Genomic DNA, 22,579 nt, shown 5'->3' with positions numbered 1-22,579 from the left:
GAAAGGAGAATGAAAAAAAAAGGAGAAAAAAAAAAAAGAAAGGAATTAAGATAATAGGAGAAGCAAACAAGAGGGAGGGAAGAAGAAAAAAAGAGGGAAAAAGGAGAAAACCCTCTTAGAACCAAAGGGGGGGAAAAGGAAGAAAAAAAGAAAAAGAAAAAGAAGAAAACAAAAGGGGAGGGTAGAGGGAAACTTAACAGATAAGTTTCTATTTTAAGTTTTAAAAGAAGGACGTGGGAGAAGAAGTAACGCAAGGAAGAAAACAAAAAGAAGGAAGCAAAAAAAAAAAAAAAAAAACAAACAGAGGAGAAAAAGAAAAGAATAGTTCAATAACATAAGAGAAAAAAAAACAGACAGAAAAAGAAACTGAAAATCCAAAGTGTGTTTAGATCCCCATACATCAAGCAATTCCTATCTTTCCGTGTCTGAATACTCAGAGTGATTACTGAAAAAGTATTATTAAGGTTTTTAATTTTCAATTTACTAGAGATCCTGAAGACGAATTCAATTGTAATTTGGATCAAAGTGAGGAAAAAAGGAGATAGAGAGAAGGCCCTTGGCTTTGCTGGAAGTTAGGAACAGTTTGACCAAATGATGGAGAACAGTTGCTGCATGATCCAATGCTAGCAGTTGTGCCTGCAAGGGAAAAAAAAGGGATGGTTGCATAGAGGAAGCAAAGTGTGTCTTGAAGAGAGAGAAAGGGCATTTTGGTCATAAAAATGTTTAAACCAACAGAAGTCATTTGGTCAATTAATGTTGTGTCCTTCATTGGTTTTCTCTTTCTTTCTCTTTTTTCTTTTTTTTTTTTTTTTTTTAAATACCATAGGGGATGCAAATGGAAAATGTTATTTTCTTTTTTTGATTGAAAATGACTTGGATTAAACCTTTAGGGGTCCAAATGAAACCCTTATTTTATTTCCTTAACTCCTATTTATGACTAGGATATTACTTTCTATATTCTGCACTTTCTATTTTTATGTAGCTTAACTAGCAAGCAATACTTGGGGAGATTTGTTTCCTTTTCTTCTTGTTGCTGGAGTGTCAAGCGAGTTTATTTTAGATAGTAATATTTAAAGATATTTGAAGATCTTATAACAAATTTGAGGATATTTGATGCTCTCTCTAATCTGGAAACTTTTTGAGCACATCTATTTTCTCTATGTAACATTTATTTCCTTTTTTATGTAAATCATTTTAGTAAAGTATTCAAAACTGAGATTAAATCTTTGATTATTAATAAAGCATGTATAGGGAGGAGAAATGCATGTGAACTCTCTCTCCCCTTCTTGTTTTCTTCTTCTTCACCATTCTCTCCATTGCCCCTACTGCTCTTGACTTTATAAACTGCAGGTTCTATTACATGCCCAAGGACCCCAAATATCAGAATGAACCAAACCAAAAGGGTAGGAAGATCGTCTAATAACCCGACATGGATAGCTCACACAGTGAAGCTTCTCAAATTGACACGACTCACAAGGTGACTCAGAGATAATTTGAAAATCTAATAATTCCAAACTCTACAAAAAAAGATGTCTGAATCTAGTGCAGTAGAGATGTTTGAAAAGATCATAGAAGCGGAATTGTTAAACAAATACATTACCCCAGACTCACGACCTTTACAAAGCGCCTTCTTAGTCGTAAGATCCTCAAAAGGCCAAAATCTAGGAAAAAAAGATGACAGAACAATTATATTCAATGGTAAGTTCATGAACATACAATAAATTAAATGGGAAGTCTGTTGGTAAACAAAGAACTAAAGATAAGGTCACAGATTGGGTAAGAGGAACAACTCCAATGTCTTTAATTGTGATGTGGTAACCATTAGCAATGATAACCATGGTAATAGATGAAAAGAAAGAGGAAAGGATTCTTAGAGTGCCAGTCATGTGATCAGAGGCGCCTAAATCAATGACCCAAGGCCGAGAGGTGAATGAGAGGTAGATTGTTGCATTACTAGTTTATATAAATGTGCCAGTAGATGATTGGGACTGGACTTGCTTGAAAGTAGGTGAAGCAAATGTAATCCTCTGAAAACATCTTCACAATTTCATCTTCAGGCTTAGGAGGTGTAGAAGTGAACTCTGTAGCAGTAGCAATATTAGCAACCTCAGGAGGTTTGCCTATAACTTCCAACAAAATCTCTGAACGTGCCCTCACTGACCACAGGGATGACGAGCCATATCTGGTCCATATGTATCTGTAGACTTCCGAGAGGTGGTACCGGGTTTTCTTTTGGTAGCAACCCTAGGATCACGAGTACTTGTAGACATGGTTCAAGATCTCGCTCTCAACACCCATCTTGCCCCCTCAAAAAAGAGAGATCTCGCTTGAGAGACGTATTATTTTTCCTGGTCAACTTAAGTGAACTCGAGGGCCCATCTTGGGGGGTTTTACGGGTCAAGTTGGGCTCAAAATCAGTATTTAGCCTATTTTAGACCTTCTAAACAGACTGGTGGCCTTGGATTTGTGAGAAGACAACCCAACGTATGATTTCTAACTCGACCTTAAGTTTGAAACCGAAATGCTATATAAACAAAGTGATTTCTAATGAAGACAAGTACTAGCATAGTTTCTCATAAAGAGTAGTTTTCATAGTTTGGTGGAAGTGAAGGCTGGAGGCTATTCAGGTTCAGCATAATTAGCTTCATAATTTGTGATCCATGAATCAGGAAGAAGTTGTAGAAGCTCTCTTCACGAGGTATCTGCCGAGGCACTTGAGTGGCAATTACTAACTGATTAGCATCGACCTTGATGAATAGAGCATCTTTGGTATGTCCAGTATCCAGATCAAAAGAGTGATTCTAGAGCCGGTAACACATTTGATAGTGAAGAGTTGCTGCAATAGAGCCCATTGCCTGAGGAGCACCAGTGATATGGACTAGGAACTTCAAAGCCTAAGGAAGTAATGGATCCGCTAATGGAATGTTGTAATTAGGGAAGATGGTGAAAAAGATCGTGCCAGCATTCGAGTAGTCTTGAAGATGACTAATAATGGCATGCGAGTACTTAAGAAATCTTGAATCCAGAACATCCACTCGGGAAACAGCTGGAATACCTTTTCTGTCATGGAAAGTGATAGAGAGTCTGAGAGCACCAAGATGCAGATGCGTACAGCCTTGGATAAGCCACTGTTTGATGAGTTCTAGAGATATATCAATAACAAAATATTGTTCCTTGCCAATGGAGTCCACATGAAATTGTGAAAAACTACTAGCTTGGACTACCTCCTTGATGGCAGGGGTTTTTCGTGGCTTCAACAAAGTCTTAAAAGTACTAGATCCAAGAGTCTTGGGGAAAAATAGAATAGGGATTTAGCAAAGGAAAGTTTGTAGGATGGATTTGGTTTGCGGACAGCGCCTTCTCTTGATCAGGGACATAATTGATTTCATAAAGGAGATCGACCTTAGGATTAGAAGAAGGAGGAACAGGGGTTAGGTTGGAGGAGGAAGAAGAGGAAGTAGAAGTTCGAGGAGGTTGAAGAAGACTCATGATAAAAGAGACAGCCTTAAGATAAGAGATGCAAGGAGGAGATCATAAGCATAAAGATCTAAACCAGCTAAATGAGTAAACTTATGTGCCACTTTTCTGAAATCAAAGATGTAAGTGATCCATTAACGAAAGTTCTAACTCATTCCGAGCTACAGGGCCGAAACCACCATCATCAAAGGGAAAGCCTTTCCATGCTCAAGGATCTTTTGTTTAAGAACATCAATTAACGAGATCCAACATCAAGAGATCGTAAAGGAACCCTTAGGAGAACTCAAGAAGCTACTTTAGATCTAAAAATGTTGTAGATCTAAACCTTGCATCTGCTATCTTAAGAACTGCAAGGAAGATTAGTACATAATGAAGAAGAAAAACTACATGCGATGCACACCACCCGTCACCAAGTCAGGCGGCAGAGCCAGCTGTGTCTAATTATGTGGTCCAAATATAATGCAATGCAAACGAGAAGCTAAGGCTTCAGATCCTTCTAAGCCTAGATCCAAGAAGGATAGATCTTCCCTCCAGAAAAAATCCCACAGACATTGGAAGTTTCTCAGAAGAAAGAAGTCTCGTGGAAAAACTTCAGAAAAATGCTATGTTTGTGGTCAGAAAGGTCATTTTGCAAAAAATTGCCCCAGAAAAGACCTCAAGAAAAAGAAAGAAAAACTCATTCGGATGGCTCATCAGTTTCTTCTCAATTCTGCATCTCTAGACGATATTGATGCTAATGTTGAATCTCTTCACAGTCTTTGTGATGATGAAGACGATGCTACACTCTTTAAGATGGATCTACTAGCAGATCTCTCAGAATCAGAATCCATTACCTCTGATGAAGATGAAGGTCTTATGTATCAGGTAACTGCTCCAACAGATTTACCCTCCCTTCCTTCTCAACCCAGAGCAACCTGTAAATCTCCCTCTATCATGCTTCCATTAGCCCCAGTAACTATCCAAGAAACAACATGGACCAAACCAATCAAGGTCATTGCATATTTTGACACTGGTGCTTCTTTCACCATGCTTTCTCCTGATATCCTCCCTCCTGATTCATGGAAGTCTTGCCATCAACCTCTCTTAGCGGCAAATAGAGAATCTTTTCCGTAAATCTCATATCCAATAATCCCATCAAGATAAAGCTCTTTCCAACCCTTGTCCTTCATCACACTGTATTGGGTTCCCACCATCCAGGCAAAGATCTGCTCATTGGATATCCTTAGCAAACTATCCTCCCTTCGATGGGGCCAATCTGGTCTTACCTACAAAAAAAGGTTCTTACCCTGGACCACAATACCCAGGCTTTTCCTCACACTTCCTTTGGATGACATGCGTCAACAATTCTTAAGAAATTGTTGTGCTTCCAATCACACAAAATTTCAGCAAAAATGTGACCATCCTCTCTGGCATAATTATGCATTCTTCATCCGCCTCCCTTTCAAAAGGAATGAAGATGTCAATCCAACGAAAGCTAGTCATTCTGGGATGAATCCTACACATTATTATGGCACGGCAGGAAATTCAGCAGTTAGTAGCCCAACAATTGGCTGAACCAACTATGTCTCATGGGCTTGTGAAGCATTTTATGTGAACAAGAGAGAAGAACAAATTTGTGGAAAACTTCGTCTTGTGATCAATTATCAGCCTCTTAATGCTTTCCTTGCAGATGATAAGTTTCCCCTGCCTCACAGACCAACACTCTTGGCACAGTTATCTTCTGCTCGAGTTTTCAGCAAGTTTGATTTAAAAGCAGGTTTTTCGCAACTTGGTATCCATCCTGATGGCACAAGACAGCGTTTGGCATTCTTGGTCACCATCTTCAATGGACAGTCATACCCTTTGGCCTAAAGACAGCTCCTTCTCTCTTCCAAAAGGCCATGCTACGACTGTATGCATCTCTTGAAAGTCAAGCTCTCATTTACATTGATGACATCTTACTGTTCTCAGACACCCTTGAAGAACATAAGCAGTTGTTAGAAAAACTTTACAAGACTACCAAAGAAGCAGGAGTCATGTTATCCCCCAGAAAGTTCACTTTGGCTACTTCCTCCATTGATTTCCTTGGAGTCACCATCAGCAATGGCTCTTATGCCCTCCAACCTCACATTGGCAAGTCCCTTTTGGATTTCCCGGATACTCTCACCATTTACCAGCTCCACAAGTTTCTTGGCATTGTCAACTACATGACAAAATTCATCCCCCGCAAGGCAGAATATACCTAGCTGTTGTATGGACAATTCAAGAAAAATGCCCCTCCATGGACTGATCAACACACTGCAGCAGTTAAGAAAATCAAGCAAATAGCTCAAAATCTCCCTCCATTAGCAATTCCTTCCAAAGGTACCCGTATTCTCCAGATAGATGTCAGTTACAAGTTATGGGCAGCAGTTCTGTTGGAAGAACTTCAAGGCAAAAGACAGGTTTGTGGATATAAAAGTGGACTCTTCACCCACAACAGAATAGTCATACCACAGCACTTTCAAAGAAATCCTTACAGTTAAACGTGGTATTGAGAAATTCCAATTCCATCTTATTGGCCATACATTTCAAATCGAAATGGACATGACAACATTCCCTCGCATGCTCCAGTTCAAGCCAAAAATGTTGCCGGATTCCCAACTCCTTAGATGGGCACAATGGTTCAATAAATGGTTATTCACAATTAAACATGTCAAAGGTAAACAGAATGTACTAGCAAACTTTCTATCCAGACCTTTGAAGCTACCTCCAGGTATCCAATCTGTCCTCCCTCTTTGTTTCCCATTTACCCCTGGTGCTTCCTCTTCTCGTCCACCAACATCCTCAGATGATGAATCTCCTGATGATGACATTGGTCCAGCTCAACTTTCTAATCTTCCTCCTCCCATATACAATGATATCTCTCGTCGCACTGTTATCAGTCAATGCCGATCTACTTATGAAGATACTCTTGCAGTTCTTGTCTCTCGGTTCGGTTTATTAGAAGACTGGTTCAAGTGCCATCCAGCTTACCCCTATCTCACTCTTTTAATATCTACCATACTTATACCTTCCAAAAAGAGTGCTATGTGTTTTTCTACAATCTCTTTGCAATACACAAGATAGCTCTTTGCTTTCCTTGTTATGCCCTTGCACAATATCTTCGAGAATGTGTTTGATACAGTTACCCTCCACATTATTGGTACCAACCCTCTTATTCGTCTTATAGAAACAAAAGAGGGGATATTCAAAGACAAGAAGCTTATCTTGCCAAACTTCTCGCAGAATTCCAGTCTCTAGAAGATTGGCTCATCTTCTTTGAAATCACACCATGAACAAAAGGCAATCATTCTCTTCCGCCTGGACCCAGATCACATTCATCCAGCCTTTCAGGAACCAACCATCCGATGCCAAAACCATTACTTTGCCGATAATGCTAGTCATTCTATTTACGCTGTTATAGACCATGACTTGTATGCACTCCACGGAGACAGGAATCATTGTGAAGAATGCCGTCACTTTCAAATTGATATGGCTGAATTTAATGGCATCAATCTCAATAGTATCCCAGCACAGTTAATTGGCCCTGATGATGCGTGGGAACTGAATCATGTGCTTAATGATCCCGATGTTTCGTATATACTCTCCGTCTGGCATGATTATCGAGTTGATCACTATGAAGATTTCCTGGACAGCCAGTCTAATAATGAACAGGATGAGTGGGATTTAGATTCAAATTAAGTTTGTCGTGTGCATGTATGGGTATTGTATAGGTATTGTATAAAGTAATGTAATCATGACATATACTCGTTGATGCAAGCAATGATGTCATAATTAAAATATCTAGTTGCATTTCATTTGCGTGTAAGTTGAATTTGGATTTCATTTCAGCCTTCTTGCTCTATAAAAGAGGCTCAGTTGTATGTAAATTCAGAGGTTGGAATTTCTAATGAAGTAAGCTATGAAGTTTGGTGTGCTATCTTCTCTTCAGTTCTCCTTTATGATCCTGTTTATTATTTCTTGAATGTTTTCGAGTAGATTTTATTCATACTTTGGTATCAGAGCCATAGTTTCTCGTTTGCATTGCATTATATTCAGACCACATAACCAGACACGGCTGGCTCTGCCGCCTGACTTGGTGACAGGTGGTGTGCATCGCATATAGTTTTTCTTCTTCATTATGTTCTAATCTTCCTTGCAGCTCTTAAGATAGCAGGTGCAGGGTTTAGATCTGCAGCATTTTTAGATCTACAGTAGCTTCTTGAGTTCTCTTATGGGTTCCTTTACGATCTCTTGATGTTGGATCTTGTTAACTGATGTTCTTAAACAAAAAATCCTTGAGCATGGAAGGGCTTTCCCTATGATGACGGTGGTTTCGGCCCTATAGCTCAGAATGAGTTAGAACTTTCATTAATGGATCACTTACATCTTTGACTTCAAAAAAGTGGCACATAAGTTTACTCATTTAGATCTTTATGCTTATGATCTCCTCCTTGCATCTCTTATCTTAAGGCTGTCTCTTTTATCATGAGTCTTCTTCAACCTCTTCGAACTTCTACTTCCTCTTCTTCCTCCTCCAACCTAACCCTTGTTCCTCTTTCTTCTAATCCTAAGGTCGATCTCCTTTATGAAATCAATTATGTCCCTGATCAAGAGAAGGTGTTGTCCGCAAACCAAATCCATCCTACAAACTTTCCTTTGCTAAATCCCTATTCTGTTTTCCCCAAGACTCCTGGATCTAGTACTTTTAAGACTTTGTTGAAGCCACGAAAAACATGCAAGGTTATATAAAACATAAAAAATATAACACCATTAGGACATACAAATGAAAAGCAATTGATAAGATATACCAAATAACTTAAATAACAATAGAATTCCATGCACATGAATACGATACAACACCACATTCTCGACTCTCGAGAGGACAATAATACAACCATCAGAATTCATCCAAAAAAAAAAAATACAACCATCAGAAGTTCAATATAAATGATAAGTTCATAATAGAAGTGTTGGGTATAGTTTATGCTTCACATTCTGTTGCCAACGACTTTCCCCCAATGTGCACAAGGGTCCCTAGTTGGGCTTTTTTTTTTTTTTTTTTTTGGGAGGCGGGGGGAGGGGGGTACTGCGCCCCTAGGCATCTATAGGAGCCTTTATATGATTTTGGGCCTTGGGATTTCCTTGCCAGTTTGGGCTTGGGCCCATGAATAGCTATTGTGGCCTTGGTTGAAGAGCTTCAAATGGCCTTTTTTGGTCTTCCTTTCTTGATGTAGATGTGTTAAATTGCAGGTCAAGACTTTGTGTCAATCCAACAAAAAAAAAAGGGAAAAAATGGAGGTTTGGAAGGTCTCGGCAAATTGAGAGGCAAGAGAGAACGACACAAGTTGAGATCTCGACTTGTCTCACTCCAGAGATGGCATTTAGAGTGGCCAACCGGGCTGAGATCTTGGTCCAAACCGAGATCTCGAACTGAGATCTTGACTCAACCGAGATCTTGGTCAAGATTTACTAAACAGGAGAGATTTCGCATGAGATCTCGACTCGCTATCTCAAATAAGTAGATCCCGAGCGAGATCTGGCAAGATCTCAAACCATGCTTGCAGAATTGGATCCACAATTATTAGTGAAAGAGGCAAGAGCAAACATGTGACTAGATATAGTATCATCAGAGTGCTCCCTAGAAACCTGAAGAACCCATGAAAAGTGTTAGAAAATGTGGGTGACCCTCCAATGAGGATTTAAGATCTTACGAATTCAAACTAGTTCCCAAATTCTCTCAAAAAACTCATAACAAGTTGCTCACGCTGATTCTTTGTTTCAGTAACATTTGAAGTGATGGGAATAAGAAATTAAGCACTTCAATCTTCATACATCCTTTTGAAGTCCGCAAATCATTGGATCAAAGGACGGCCCTTCTAAACGACTCCCTAAAACTCCTGGGACAGCTCATAGATGCGGAAAACGTTGTTTTCACCAGAATATAGTACATTCAAATACTAGAATTGTTACTTAATAGTATCAATATTGGTAACGAGGCCTACAATATGTTTTTCCATAGGATTCAGCATTTGTCCTAACATACAGGCATCCACTGTCTCCCAGTTAGGGTCTGTGGCATCAGGCTAAAGTCTTGTTGCCCCCTTCCAATACCCTTACAATTTTCCTCCACTGATGGAAGTCAGTCCCCTTCAAGTTTATGTTAAGTAAGACGTGAGAGGAAAGGATAAAACCTCAGTCATGGTATTTTAAGTATTGGTCTTCGGCTTCAGTCATTCAATAATTATAAACTTCTGTCCACAGATTTGCAGCCAGAAAAACAATCCAAACACCAATCCCCAAAAAATAAATAAATGAATAAAGCTAGTCAAATTTTGTCTGTCCTTTCAACTCTAACATAGACAATCACCAAGCTTAAAAAATTCGGACTTTTTACATCTTCATCAGAGTAAACTTCAAACTAATAACTCACTCAAAACAATGATGCAGAATCAGAAATAGTATCAGAATCAAGAGACAGATGTCACACCCAAAACCCACTCAGAGCATGATCGAACCAGGAGTCAATTCAGAGTCAATAGACCATTCAAAACCAGAATAAGTTTCAGAAACAAGAGGCAGTTTCAAACCAGTCAATCTACAGAATAATCAGCACATCTTGTTGGTCAAAAATTGCTTCGAATAGCAAGGGAAAAATCTGAGTTAAATTATCAAGCAATTTTCCCACTAAAGAAATAATTCCGTAACAAGGGATAACAGGGTACTAACCACTAAAAAATTAAGACCACAAGTTGCGCAAAAATCCGTTCAAAAAGTAGAAGTTTAAGAACTTATTGCATTAAATCTTCAACCAACAAAGACAAAGCAGAAGGTGCTGTCCCCTCCCCACCCCCTTAATTGAAACCAAAAAACCCTTCAACCAGCTTGAATAGCTCTCTAAGGGTCACAAGTGTTCTCAGAACCAATAAAACTTTGAATCGAAAGACATTAGAGAACCTACACCTCTGATACGATGTAAATCAGAGAATAGGCAGAGAAGAGAAGCGGAGAGAGAGGAAGAAGAAGATTAGAGCCTTGGAGGCATGTGAATTGTGTAAGCCTCCACGAGCTAAAATCTTTTATTTATGGAGCAAGATATGCTTATAGTTCAACATAGGAAACTTAAAAAAGGATTAGAATTTGACTCTACTAAGGAAATTTCTATTTCGACTTAGACCTATCGCTAACTCAAGATCCTCTCTTTTCTCTAATTCTTTTCTAATTTTTCCCTCCAACTATTTTGCCTACAGTAAACCTCTTTAGAATAATTGGGGTAAACAGGAACTATCAGCTTCTCTATTCTCCTATTGATGTAAATTTCTTTCATTAACATTTATGAACATGGTTCATTTGCAACTATTCAATCTACCGTGCAGATCCAGTAACAGATAGCAGAAATGGACCATGGGCAGTTACACTACTCATTTCACAAATTAATAAATTATTATAAGACGAAGAAAAAACAGTTATACACATTAAGCTTCAAGGTGTATCAGATAGAGTGCTCATTAAATACTTGCAAGCAATCAGGACTGAATTATATTTGTGACGTATCACAAATAAATCAACATTCATTTCATAGGTAAAGTCTCTATAGCCAGTCACAGTTCAAACCCCAAGAACAAACTCATAGGAGAAAGAAAAAAAAACCAAGAAAATGGCTGGTACTGGTAGTCATTACACAATAACATCAATGCAGAGTACTCATGTCACCATCGGACATTAGCTAGGAAATCACTTGCAACTCGTATGACTCAAACAAGCTGACAGGGGTAGAAAGGAAAGACATGCCTTGCAGTGAATTCACATCGAATCCAGGCACAGCAGACTTGGTGATTTAATCCCCAATAAATTTTCTTTTTAGGATTTCTTTTGTTCATTTCTTTTTCTCTCTCTCTCTCTCTCTCTCTCTCTCTCTCTTTTTTTTTTTTTTTTTTTTTTTTTTTTTTGGGGGGGGGGGGGGGGGGGGTGTGTGGGGTTGTGTGTGGGAGGGGAGGATGTTGAAATATAAATTAAAGGCATTCTGAATACATCTTTTCAGAAGCACAATTGAAAGCAGGAACAAAATAACCAATTGCAAAATGAAGCAAGGATTTGTTTTACCTTCAGAATGTCAAATGACTTCTTTAAGTGCTCAACTTCAGAGTCAAAATTGGCTATATAAAGTATGGCATCAACTCTCTTGAATGCAAAAGGAATATCAAGCACTGACTTGAGAAATTTTTCAGCAGGACCAAGCTTGTATGGTGAATCATCTTTGTATTCTTTCAGTCTATGTTCTTCCTCTTTAGTTGGAGCCATCCTCAATAGGCTTTCAAGAAGTTCTGTCCCCAGGGTATCTGCATTACCTGTGGGAGGAAAAAAAAATGAAATCCAGTGTTAAAATCATGCCAAATTTCTAGGATATGTAATAAAGGTGATTTTGGATTTATTTGGCAGAAGACCCCATCAAAGCATGGTGTAGCAAATTAAGATCGATTGACCAACCAAAGGAAACGAGAGAGTAAGTGAGGAGAAAGATGCTGCAAGTTCTTGATAGAGCAACCTCTGATAGACTTGATGAGTCCTATCCCAGACAGCTTCCTTTTTTATTAGTTCCCTTAATTAGAAAATCTACTGACAAAAGTTCTACATGGTTTGAGATCTTGGATCCTCAAATAACCAACCGAGATCTAGTAACAATCCCAAGTCAACTTGTCCCAACTCAAGGGCCCATCCCAATGGGTATTAGGGCTTAGTTTGGGAACAAATTTGGTATTTAGCCTATTTTAGGCCTTCTAGACACAATGTTGGCCTTGGATTTGAAAAACAAGTGAATATACGAGTTCTCACCTCGACCCTTACTTTGAAACCAATACATTGAGGAGATAATATACAGACTTACGAAACATGTCTACGCAACAATTACTTGATATAATGAAAACATAAATGTTTAGTGTCAATAATGCATCAAACTTGTCCAATTGTCCACTATTTCACAATACAACACAAGTGTACTTATAAGTTACATTGCGAGAGTACAAAAGTAAAAACCAATCTCTTAGCAACTCCTCCAACTTCTACTCAACTAGCACCAGCACCACCTTCACCAGTATAGAACATAGTTTTTGAAAAATGGAGTTTAGGAAGAATTGTGAAATCCAGCCCAAACCCTAACCTAGACACCCTATTTGTTTAGGGATGGAGAAGAGCTGATTGATGTTTGACCTTGAAGTTGGACCTTAAGTACAGTGTTGTTATCTTTGGAAGGTCCTAGGAAGTCAAGTCAAGTCAGACCTCACCCTTAGTGTAGATCCGAAGACCCGAAGTGAAGGAATAAGACTTTGTGGGCCATCTCAGTAGAAGACATGGTGTTTGACCCGAAACCCATGGATATTGATGATGGTGTTCCCTTTTGGAAACCTTATCTGTTTTGGAGTTGAACTGCATCTTGATGTTGAAGAGCTTGGTTGATGGACTTGAGGCCTAGTTGGACATGTTTTGGAAGGTCCCTCTATGCTAGGTAAGTTGCTTGTTGAGTTGGGAGAAGCCCCATCAAAAATCTTGAGGTTTGGAGCTACAAATCCCTATTTTTGGGCAAGCTGCCCAGCCAGGGGCAGTTTGGTAAAACTTTTTGGGGTTTTGAAGCTCTATTTATTGGAATTCCGTGGTGATCAGCCACATTATGTTCCTAAGCCTCTGGAGAACGTGAGAAGGGCCTTAGAACCTCCTCTTCGAAGCCAAGGAAGATCCCCAAGCATCCGTTAGAGTTTCTCCGTCGAATCTTCTTCTACAAAGGTTAATAATCAAATTGTTTCTTCTTTGATTTATTCTCTCTTCTATTCTTTTGATTACTTGATTATGAGGAAGGTATTATACTACTGTAATGGCCTCTCCTCTGGATTCTCTTAGCCTTAGAGTGAATCCCCCAATTCACTCTATGTTCTTGAAGTTCTTGAAGCCATATGGCAATGTTTCTTGAAATTGATTTTACCTGAGATCTTGATCACTCCCTCATTATTTTTTTACCTATCTTGGTGATTGTGGGAAAGGTCTCACATCAGTGTTACAATCTTTCCTTCTATCCCCATGATTGTTGGGTTGATCCCTATTTTTCTTTCTACCTTAGGATCGGCTGGTGGTTGATTTTGGGAGGAAACCCTTGGGTAACCCTCAGAAGAGAATATCCAAATTGGGTAACCCTCATGAGAGAGTATCCAAATTGTGAACCCTAGTTTCATTTAATTCGTTGGATCCTCCCCAACACCTTTCTTGGTTATAAATTTCTACTTCTCATGACCTAGGGAGAATCTTAATTCTCCTTAATCTTTATTGGTTGATTTTGGGAGGAAACCCTTGGGTAACCCTCATAAGAGAATATCCAAATTGGGTAACCCTCATGAGAGAGTATCCAAATTGTGAACCCTAGTTTTATTTAATTCATTGGATCCTCCCCAACACTTTTCTTGATTATAAATTTCTATTTTTCTTGACCTAGGGTGAATCTTTATTCTCCCTAATCTTTATTGGTTGATTTTGGGAGGAAACTCTTGGGTAACCCTCATGAGAGAGTATCCAAATTGGGAACCCTAATTCTCTTTTAATTCATTGGATCCTCCCCAACACTTTTCTTGATTATAAATTTCTACTTCTCTTTACCTAAGGTGAATCTTTCCTCTCTCTAGTCTTTTCGTGGGATACACAGATTCTAGTTGGTAAAACCCCAATTGTTATGATTAGAATTTGTTTCCTTTGATTTTATTTGAAACCTTGTTTTCTCTCATTGCTATACCCTTCCCAACACCTTTCTTGATTATAAACTTCTATTTCCTGGACCTAGGGTGAATCTTTATTCTCCCTAATCTTTCCATGAGAGCCATGGATTATATGCAATGAAACCTTAATCCTATGGTTCAATTAGGATTCTACTTTTGACCATGTTTTGATGCTTAGACCTTCATAAATAATCTTAGTATGCTGTTGGGAAACTCCCCTTCGAATTTCGGAGCAATCGGACTTCAAACGAAGAAGTTATGACCAAATTAGGGTTTTCTACCCCCATTGGTCTACTAGTTGGACTACTGACCCAATCGACCAACCAAGCTGCCAACAGTGACAGCAGCTTGTTTCTTCGTCCGATTTGATCCGTTTGACTTCTAATCTTTTAGGGCTTATTCCTAATGATTGTTATATGCTTGTTTAGGGTTTATTTGCTAGTCTTGGACCTCTCCTCATTATTCTCCGGAGTTCTTCGAAGTTTATTTTAAGGTAAAGACAGTTGATCCCTAATAACTTAACATACATGTTTACTTATAATTAATTAGATTACTTGATCATCCTATTATTTTAGTAGCTTTATTATAATTGTATTGCTGCTGTAGTTTCTCAACTACAGTAGTACTTGTTTATATGATTCAATTATTATTTCAGTCTTGTATGAATGATTACTCGCTTATGTTTTGTTTTATCAGTTGTAATTGTGAATGACTAATTTAGGAATGCGATTGCCTAGGTTGTGATTGGGGATTGGGGAATGCCCTTTTGGCGTTTCTGCCTTTGGACACCAGTGGAGGTGGTATGGGACATTTTCCTATGGTGCCCCTTGGCACTTTCCCTGATTACTGGTTGACATACCTAGGGCATGTCTAAAAGAGTTTGACTAGGATGTCCCTATTATATCAGACCTGATCAGAAGGGAATTGAGACCGAGCACCCGTGGTAGCAATGGGGATTTGTGGGCACTCAAGACCGGTGAGTTATATCCGTGAGAGGACATAGATCACATTGTGGGGGTCATTCATTGGTACAGTTGCAGAAGTGGAACATGGGCTCTTGGACATCAAGACCAGTGAAATGATCCGTGAAAAGATATGGGAACTTCCTGTTAACTTGATGTAGCTGACCAATAGGGTTGATGAGTCTGTAGTCCGAGTTGGTTGTAGCCATAGGATACGCTAACTCTAGGGAGAAAGATACCGGAAAGGATCCTAAGAGGGGAGGAATGGAAGTATCTAGCTCTAAGTTGATATAACTAAGTTAAAGACTTGCATTTGGCTAGGCTTAACCCTGACATGCGCCAGTACTCAGACCAAACAAAGGCGTGAGAGAGTGTTGACCTAAACCCCAGTCAAGGTTGTCCGAGAAGGTTTCAGGACCCATTGCCAACCGGAGAACCCAAGATACCGAGATGGTTGAAGGAGAGTGATTTTGGACCTACCCAGAGGAGTATGGTGCTATGACTTAAAACATGTCTGCCAATAGAGACCAGCATACATAGAGTTAGAAGCATATCTGCATTATTTGTTTCATATCATATTGCCTTTTGTATGAATTGTTATCATGTGTTATTATGTTATTATGGAATGATCTGCCTTGCTAAGTTTTTTTGAACTCAATCTTTTTTTTGCAACATCTTTTGTTAGACTTATCTGCAAAAACTGATGATTATGATGGTCAATACTATGAAGACCAAGTTGATGACTCATATGGTACTCAAGGTACTAGCTACGGTGACTACGTCGGTGAAGATTACCAGTATGAGACTGATGCTTATCAGGATTAGTTCGACTCGTGCACTTGAATGCCAGCAATGGGACATCGTCTCATTCTCTTTTTGATCTTTATAGATTTGATGAGACCTTAGTATAGTTTTGTTTCCCTTTCATTTTGGGAACCGGTTGTAATCTTTCTTTTTGATCTACTTTTCCACTGCTACTGTAGAGTAAATTTCCGCTACACTCTACATTTTGATTTATTCTATTGGTATCATTTTTCGCACTCTAATTGTATTCTTGAACCTTATCTTGATCTTTTGATTAATATAGTTAACTTTGATTTAATATTGTTCTCGATTATATTATTGTAAATGTGGGAGGATGATTTCCTCGAATACTGGATCTTCGGGGTTGTGGATAGGGTACCGGCTGGGTGGATGTGACAAAAATACTCACATTGTTTCAAGATTGGCATCAACATCACTAGATCTTTGTTGTAGATGAGCTACACAGCTTGTTGATGCAACCTTGTTAGAGATCCAACCAACTTTCCAACAAAAAATTTGGTCAAAACACCAAAACCAGTCAAGTGCGAAGGAGCATTAACACAGGTCGAGATCAAGACATCTCAATTCGTCTTGATGGAGATAGGGTATTTATAAAGACTGGGTTGAACCGAGATCTTGTACAAGTGTTGTATTTTTCTGGTCTCGCATGATACCTCATCTCAAGATCATGGCCGAGATCTCACAATGAGTTAGAATATTACTCCTAACTACCAAACTTACCACAAATTACAGTTAGAGACATAAAAGATAAAACAATTACAGGAAGAAAAAAACCAGATATCTACTTAAAAGAAAAAAATACCCCTGGTTCGCAACACATATGAACACCTCGATAGCATGTATACAGAATTGTTTCAATGGATCAGCAGGAATGCATGCTAAGGCATATTCAAGAAGAGCTTAGAGTACTCAGCACCATTTAATGGAAGCATGCCAAGTGTCAAACTTTGAGCCTACCTTTGCCAATACTAAAAAAACAAACTGTGTTTTGTATTTGTCAATGTGTCAGTGTATGTTTGTGTAGATCCGCGTGTGCGCACGCATGTGCACACGTAAGGGGGTTGGGGAGAGTGCAAATGCTTCTGTATCATTCTCAAATAACTCTAACTTGTTTTGAGCTATAAAACTCCACCCAAATACTCAACTTGATGTTCCCAGATGGACGCTAAGGGGGTTGGGATGTGAAGCAGTGTTGTATAAAAAGTTTCTTCACATTGGTTGCGAACTCAACCCCACTCTGAACTGTCACCAACTGTTGCTTACCAATTCTGTACTTGTATTCAATGCATTATACCAACTGTAATGCAATCACATGTTAGTACCTCTGCTGGCTCTGCTGGAGCCATTCCAAATTTGCTGGCTACAGATTGTATGCACCCCAGCCTTCATGAAGAAAGGTTCTGCCTTCCAAGGGATGCATACTGTCCCTGAAGTCAGGGTATACTCCTCTGCACAACGACAGAATAAAAACCTCAATTTACAGGATTCAGTAATGTGCCTACACTCACAGGGTAGATTCTGTATTTTGCCCAAAACACTCCAATTCAATACAGCTTGGTTGCTCCAACAGTTCAACCACACCTGTTCCATCTTTTGACAGTGACCCAACATTGTGTAAGTGTAAAGCAACAATGCCCCTTACACTAGCACCAGAATATTAGTAAACAATTTGGCACACACCTGGAGCACCCAACCAACAACCCATACAAATGTTTAAATCCAATGCGAAAATCAAAGACCACCAAAATTCATAGTTTCCCTCACAAAGCTCCCACACTTAACTCCCAATGAATTCCTCTTTTCTTTTTCTTTTTTTTTTTTTTTTTTTTTCAAGAATCTACAACTTGAATAGGCAAAAATGGAATATGTTAAACTAAAGTTATTTCCAAACAAAGTTTCAGGGGCATTTTAGGTATTATGCTAAAAATCATGACATAGAATTAGCATAGGCACTACATTAATAACTTTACTCACTACTGCAATCAGCTTTGATGTGAGTCAGTCAGTATTTGTTAGATTCTGCTGCTTGGAAAAAGGGCTGTATAATCTTGACTAATTCCGTCAGCATGAATGACGGCTGCAAAACAAGGGGGGGTATCTAAGATAGCATGCACCATACACCATCATACTTAAATATTGTGAGATGGAGACTCAATTATTAATATAATGTTGCACAGCACATTAATGAGATCTTGCACAACCAACCATGCTCCAACAAAATTTTCCGGCAATGCTAGTCTGCACTTTGTCTGATGAGAGCACAGCCTCTTCAGGCATAACATATGAAACCAAACAGGGAATGTGATGAGCACATTTATGAGTGAAATCATAGGACATAAAACATGCATTTTACACACTCAAAGTGGAGCTACCTTGGGTTTTATGTTGTTTTTGCAGATTTTAGGACTTTTCAATATTTAAGCAAATATTTGGAGTATTGGGTATGAATTATGCTCAAATGCGAAAATGGGCCTGATCTGGAGCATGATGGGCTAGAGATGTGATTATGGGCCAACTCCGAAAGATTTAAGAGATAAAGAAGGCAAATTTGATCTACGACAGAGATTATAAATTATTAATCAAATCTTCAGAGATATTATTGAGAGAGTCCAAATGGAGAAAAGAGTCCTTGTGATTTGATTAAAGAAAGAAAAAGAGGAAAAAGAATTATATTCAGATACGGAAGAAGGAAAAATCCCGTTTTTGAATGTTTCTGTTCAATTTCGATCAAGCCCTTCATCGAACAGTCATCCGGTGTTCGATCAAGCTGATTTTTGGAGGAGAGCTTCACGACTTCTTGATCCTCAAATCCAACAGTGGAATTGTGCATTTGATCTCTCTAAGTCAGTCCAATTAGTACGTCAAAACCCTAATTGGTTGAGTCAGATAGGAACCCTGAGTTTGATAGGTTCGATTCAAATTCTGTCAAGATTTATATCCCATGTAAACTTTATAAAATGAGAGCATACTCCATCAAGGGAGAACGTTTTTTAGAGCTTAGTAGCAGCACTCTTTCTTCTCTCTTCAGTTTATTTAGGCTTTCTCTAGTTTTCTTTGCTTGCGTTTGTGAGATTTAAATTTCTAGATTGAATGTTTAGGTTTAATTTTTCTATGTAATGCAATTCAAGTTCAAGTTTTAAGTTTCAAGATTCGTTTTTCTCTAGGTCTAGCAATTGCAGATCTAGATCATTCTAGATCTAGATCTGGTTGTTAGGGTTGGATGAGATTCGAATCGTTTGTTTAATTCACAAGTAAGTAACATTCTTCAATAATCTTCTCTCCCCCCTCCATTCCCGCTTCTATCTATCCCTCAATATTCTTAATTTAGGATTTACTTTCAGCATTTATTTATTGTTCTCCCTTCCCCTAAGTCCTTGATCAGAGATGCCTACAGTCGTGCCTCTCTTTGGTTAAGGTTTCCCTTTCCTTTTATTACTCTGTTATTTACTTTCTGCAATTTACTTTTAGCATTTATTTATTGTTCTCCCTTCCCCTAGGTCCTTGATCAAGATGCCTACAGTCATGCCTCTCTTTGGTTAAGGTTTCCCTTTCCTTTTATTACTCTGTTATTTACTTTCTGCAATTTACTTTCAGCATTTATTTATTGTTCTCCCTTCCCCTGGGTCCTTGATCAGAGATACCTACAGTCGTGCCTCTCTTTGGTTAAGGTTTCCCTTTCCTTTTATTACTCTGTTATTTATTTTCTGCAATTTACTTTCAGCATTTATTTATTCCTTTTCTGCAATTTCTTTTTCTCTAATATCTGTTCCCCTGATCGGTGGACTGTAAGCTACGACATAGGGTCCACGGTCAAAGTCATTATAATTATACTCCCCTTCCCTAGATCCAGAGCTGACACTCGGATCACTTCCCTTTTATTTTTATTTATTTATTATCGCATTTTTTTCTGCCTTTATTAATTATGCGTTGGTTATGTTTGCTTTATTTTTCATCTCAATTCGGTCGCATTAGATGTATGGATTAAGACCGTTTGTTCAGTTTAATTAAGTAATTAACAAATTTGAATCATTAAGAAGTTAATTCTAAAGTGGCATATCTCCTTGAAATCGACCCATTAGCTACACGGTAGAGTGCTTGCGGTTACTTTTAATTTCACAAACAGAATGCACATGAGCATCTTGGCCACCTGGCCATGCATGTGTCACTAGATTAGCATATGACAAAATCCAACAGTTTGAAAAACCGTGGAACCAATTATTTTGAATCTTCAGTGGGAGTCAACTTAGACGTTCCTGAAAGCTTGTTAAGTTTGACTTCAGTAAAATTTTTACATGTGGATCACTCCTAAAGTCAAAAGCCTCATTCAACCAACATGCTTGGCTGGGCCAGCGCATAGAGGCAACTACCCACATCCTACCTAGCACAAACGACCTAGTCCATTCACCTGCCCTTTCGCACACCCAGAAATGCAGATTGATCTGTCATGGCCCCAGTTAGAACTACTAATGCAGCCTCACTGGGATGAGAGCCAATAAACCCAGATCCTTAATGAATAGCAGGCAAATTAGGGTATAGAAACTTGCTGCTAGGGGATTGTGAACTGTTTAAGGGTTTTAGGGTTTGTAGGGGGTTTGTAACAGGTTTGGTTAGGGTTTATGGGCTTAGGGTTGTTGAAACACAAATCTGAACCTTGCTGATCTTGGTTTCATATTCAAGTTTCAGAGGTGCTAGGTTTTGGAAATTTACAGTTTCATGGTGGTGGTTAGGGCTGCAACTTGGAGTCAAGTGCTAGGGGGATGAGGGGCTGGTGACACTAAAAGGGAAGGGAATTCTGTGGTGGGGATTGGAAGTTATGGAATTTACGATTTTGAGGAATAGAAGGGAAATGGTTGGGAGGGGATTTTGACTAGCTGAGATGGAGGGAAGAGAAGAGAGAAGCCTAGGGGATGATGGCTTACCAATTTAAGGGGCTTGTGGATGCTGATTGACTGAAAAGAATGCAAATAAACAATCTGCCACAGGAATTCCCTGCACTTGAAAACCCTAATACCCTACTCAATCCCTGATCTCTTGCTTTAATAACTCTCTCTTCAACAATTGTATTCATTAAAAACTGTCTTTTTACAAGCACGGAGTCTATTTATAGCCTTTAGTACTGACTCCTACTAGGACTTGACCTTAAAAACAGAACTTAACTAGGACTTAAGTTGAACTTCTATTTATCCCATCCCATGCTGAACCAAATAACCAAGTAAAAACAGAATTAAACTTCAAACAACCTCCTGAATATAACTAAACCTCCGTTGGCCTCGAGGACTGGCCAAAATTACCAAAATACCCCTGCTGTAGAATCTTGCTCCTATGCTGTTGGGCAGCAATCCTACACCGTCTTTCGGGCCTTGTGGACCTTCCTGGGTGGGTGTGGGACCTACATCAAGTACACTCACAAATTGGACCAAATGCCATGTGTTGTCCATAGTTGTCAACGCATCACCAAGGTACTGCTTAGGTGTCCAGGCCGATTTATAGGAGCCCAGGCAGCTATTGCCTTATCATAGGGTTGCACTAGTTTATTTGGTATTGGACCAGGTTGTGGCACTTACTTATGCCAAATATTATTTAAACTATGCTTTTACTTAAGATATTATTCATAGATAAGAAAATATCCTCTATTTGAAGGCAATAAAATCAGTTAAAAAGGACCCCAAAAGGGATAAAAAGCCAATCCCCCAATTCTGATGTATTTATGTTAGAAAAGATGGAGGACGGGGGATGTACGCTTTGTCATAACTGCCTTAAAACTGCCATGGCGGGCACCTTACCGCCCAAGTGCTTCAACTGCCCAAAAATGCCTTGGATCTCTTTAGCACCATGACTACTATGGTTGCTACAATCATGTGTGCAACTTAAACACCTGCTGCCTTGTCAATTCAAGTGGTAGCATGTCAACACACATACATCATCATCTCAGTATATGGCCCCACAAAATTGCTACCTTTCATGCATCTTATGAACCATCATCCATATGCTATAATATTTTAACCATAATCCATAAACTATCATGCCACCATGCATTAATCTCAAGTCACATAATGTATATGCCCATCAACAAGCCATCATTCACAAACATACACACCAAGACCACACCAATATATCAAGCATCATTCATCATGCACCCAATTACCCATATAGCATCACCTATACATTCCCCCACATGCATGTACACATCCACTATGTCATGCAACATACCAAACCAAAGCATGCTAAAACATGTCAAAACATATCCAAGCATATAAGGTTCCATTTATATACATCACCCATCATACCTTTGCAAAATTACTGAAATGCCCTTGAGCAATAAAACACTGACAAATAAGCCTGTATGATTAATGATTTCTTCCACACATCAAATACATAATGTAACCCATGTATGCATCAGATACATTCTTCTCTGTAAGTTTACACAATAGAGACAAACTGTACCATTCCCAAACACGGTCATAATTACCAGGAAGAGACACTAGGCATGAAAGATACAGTTAAATGGGGCCATACACTCTTTAATATCCCCCCCCACCAGTTCACTGGAGTTTTCTTTGT

General features: G+C 38.9%; 1 protein-coding gene across 1 annotated transcript in view; it reads right to left on the bottom strand.

Moving 5' to 3' along the window:
• The window catches only part of LOC149022189 (formin-like protein 1), a 34,033-nt gene that overhangs the window by 8,816 nt on the left and 2,638 nt on the right, over positions 1-22,579 (bottom strand). The window contains exon 3 of the mRNA XM_089150360.1: positions 11,581-11,825. Coding sequence (XP_089006486.1) covers positions 11,581-11,825 — 245 coding nt within the window. The remainder of the gene's footprint in view (positions 1-11,580; positions 11,826-22,579) is intronic.

Source organism: Hakea prostrata, chromosome 3 (assembly GCF_041222555.1).
Source record: "Hakea prostrata isolate BN-2017 chromosome 3, UWA_Hpros_2, whole genome shotgun sequence".
Taxonomy (NCBI): domain Eukaryota; kingdom Viridiplantae; phylum Streptophyta; class Magnoliopsida; order Proteales; family Proteaceae; genus Hakea; species Hakea prostrata.
The sequence above is the reverse complement of the archived record's forward strand: the minus strand, read 5'-3'. Positions and strand labels throughout refer to the sequence as shown.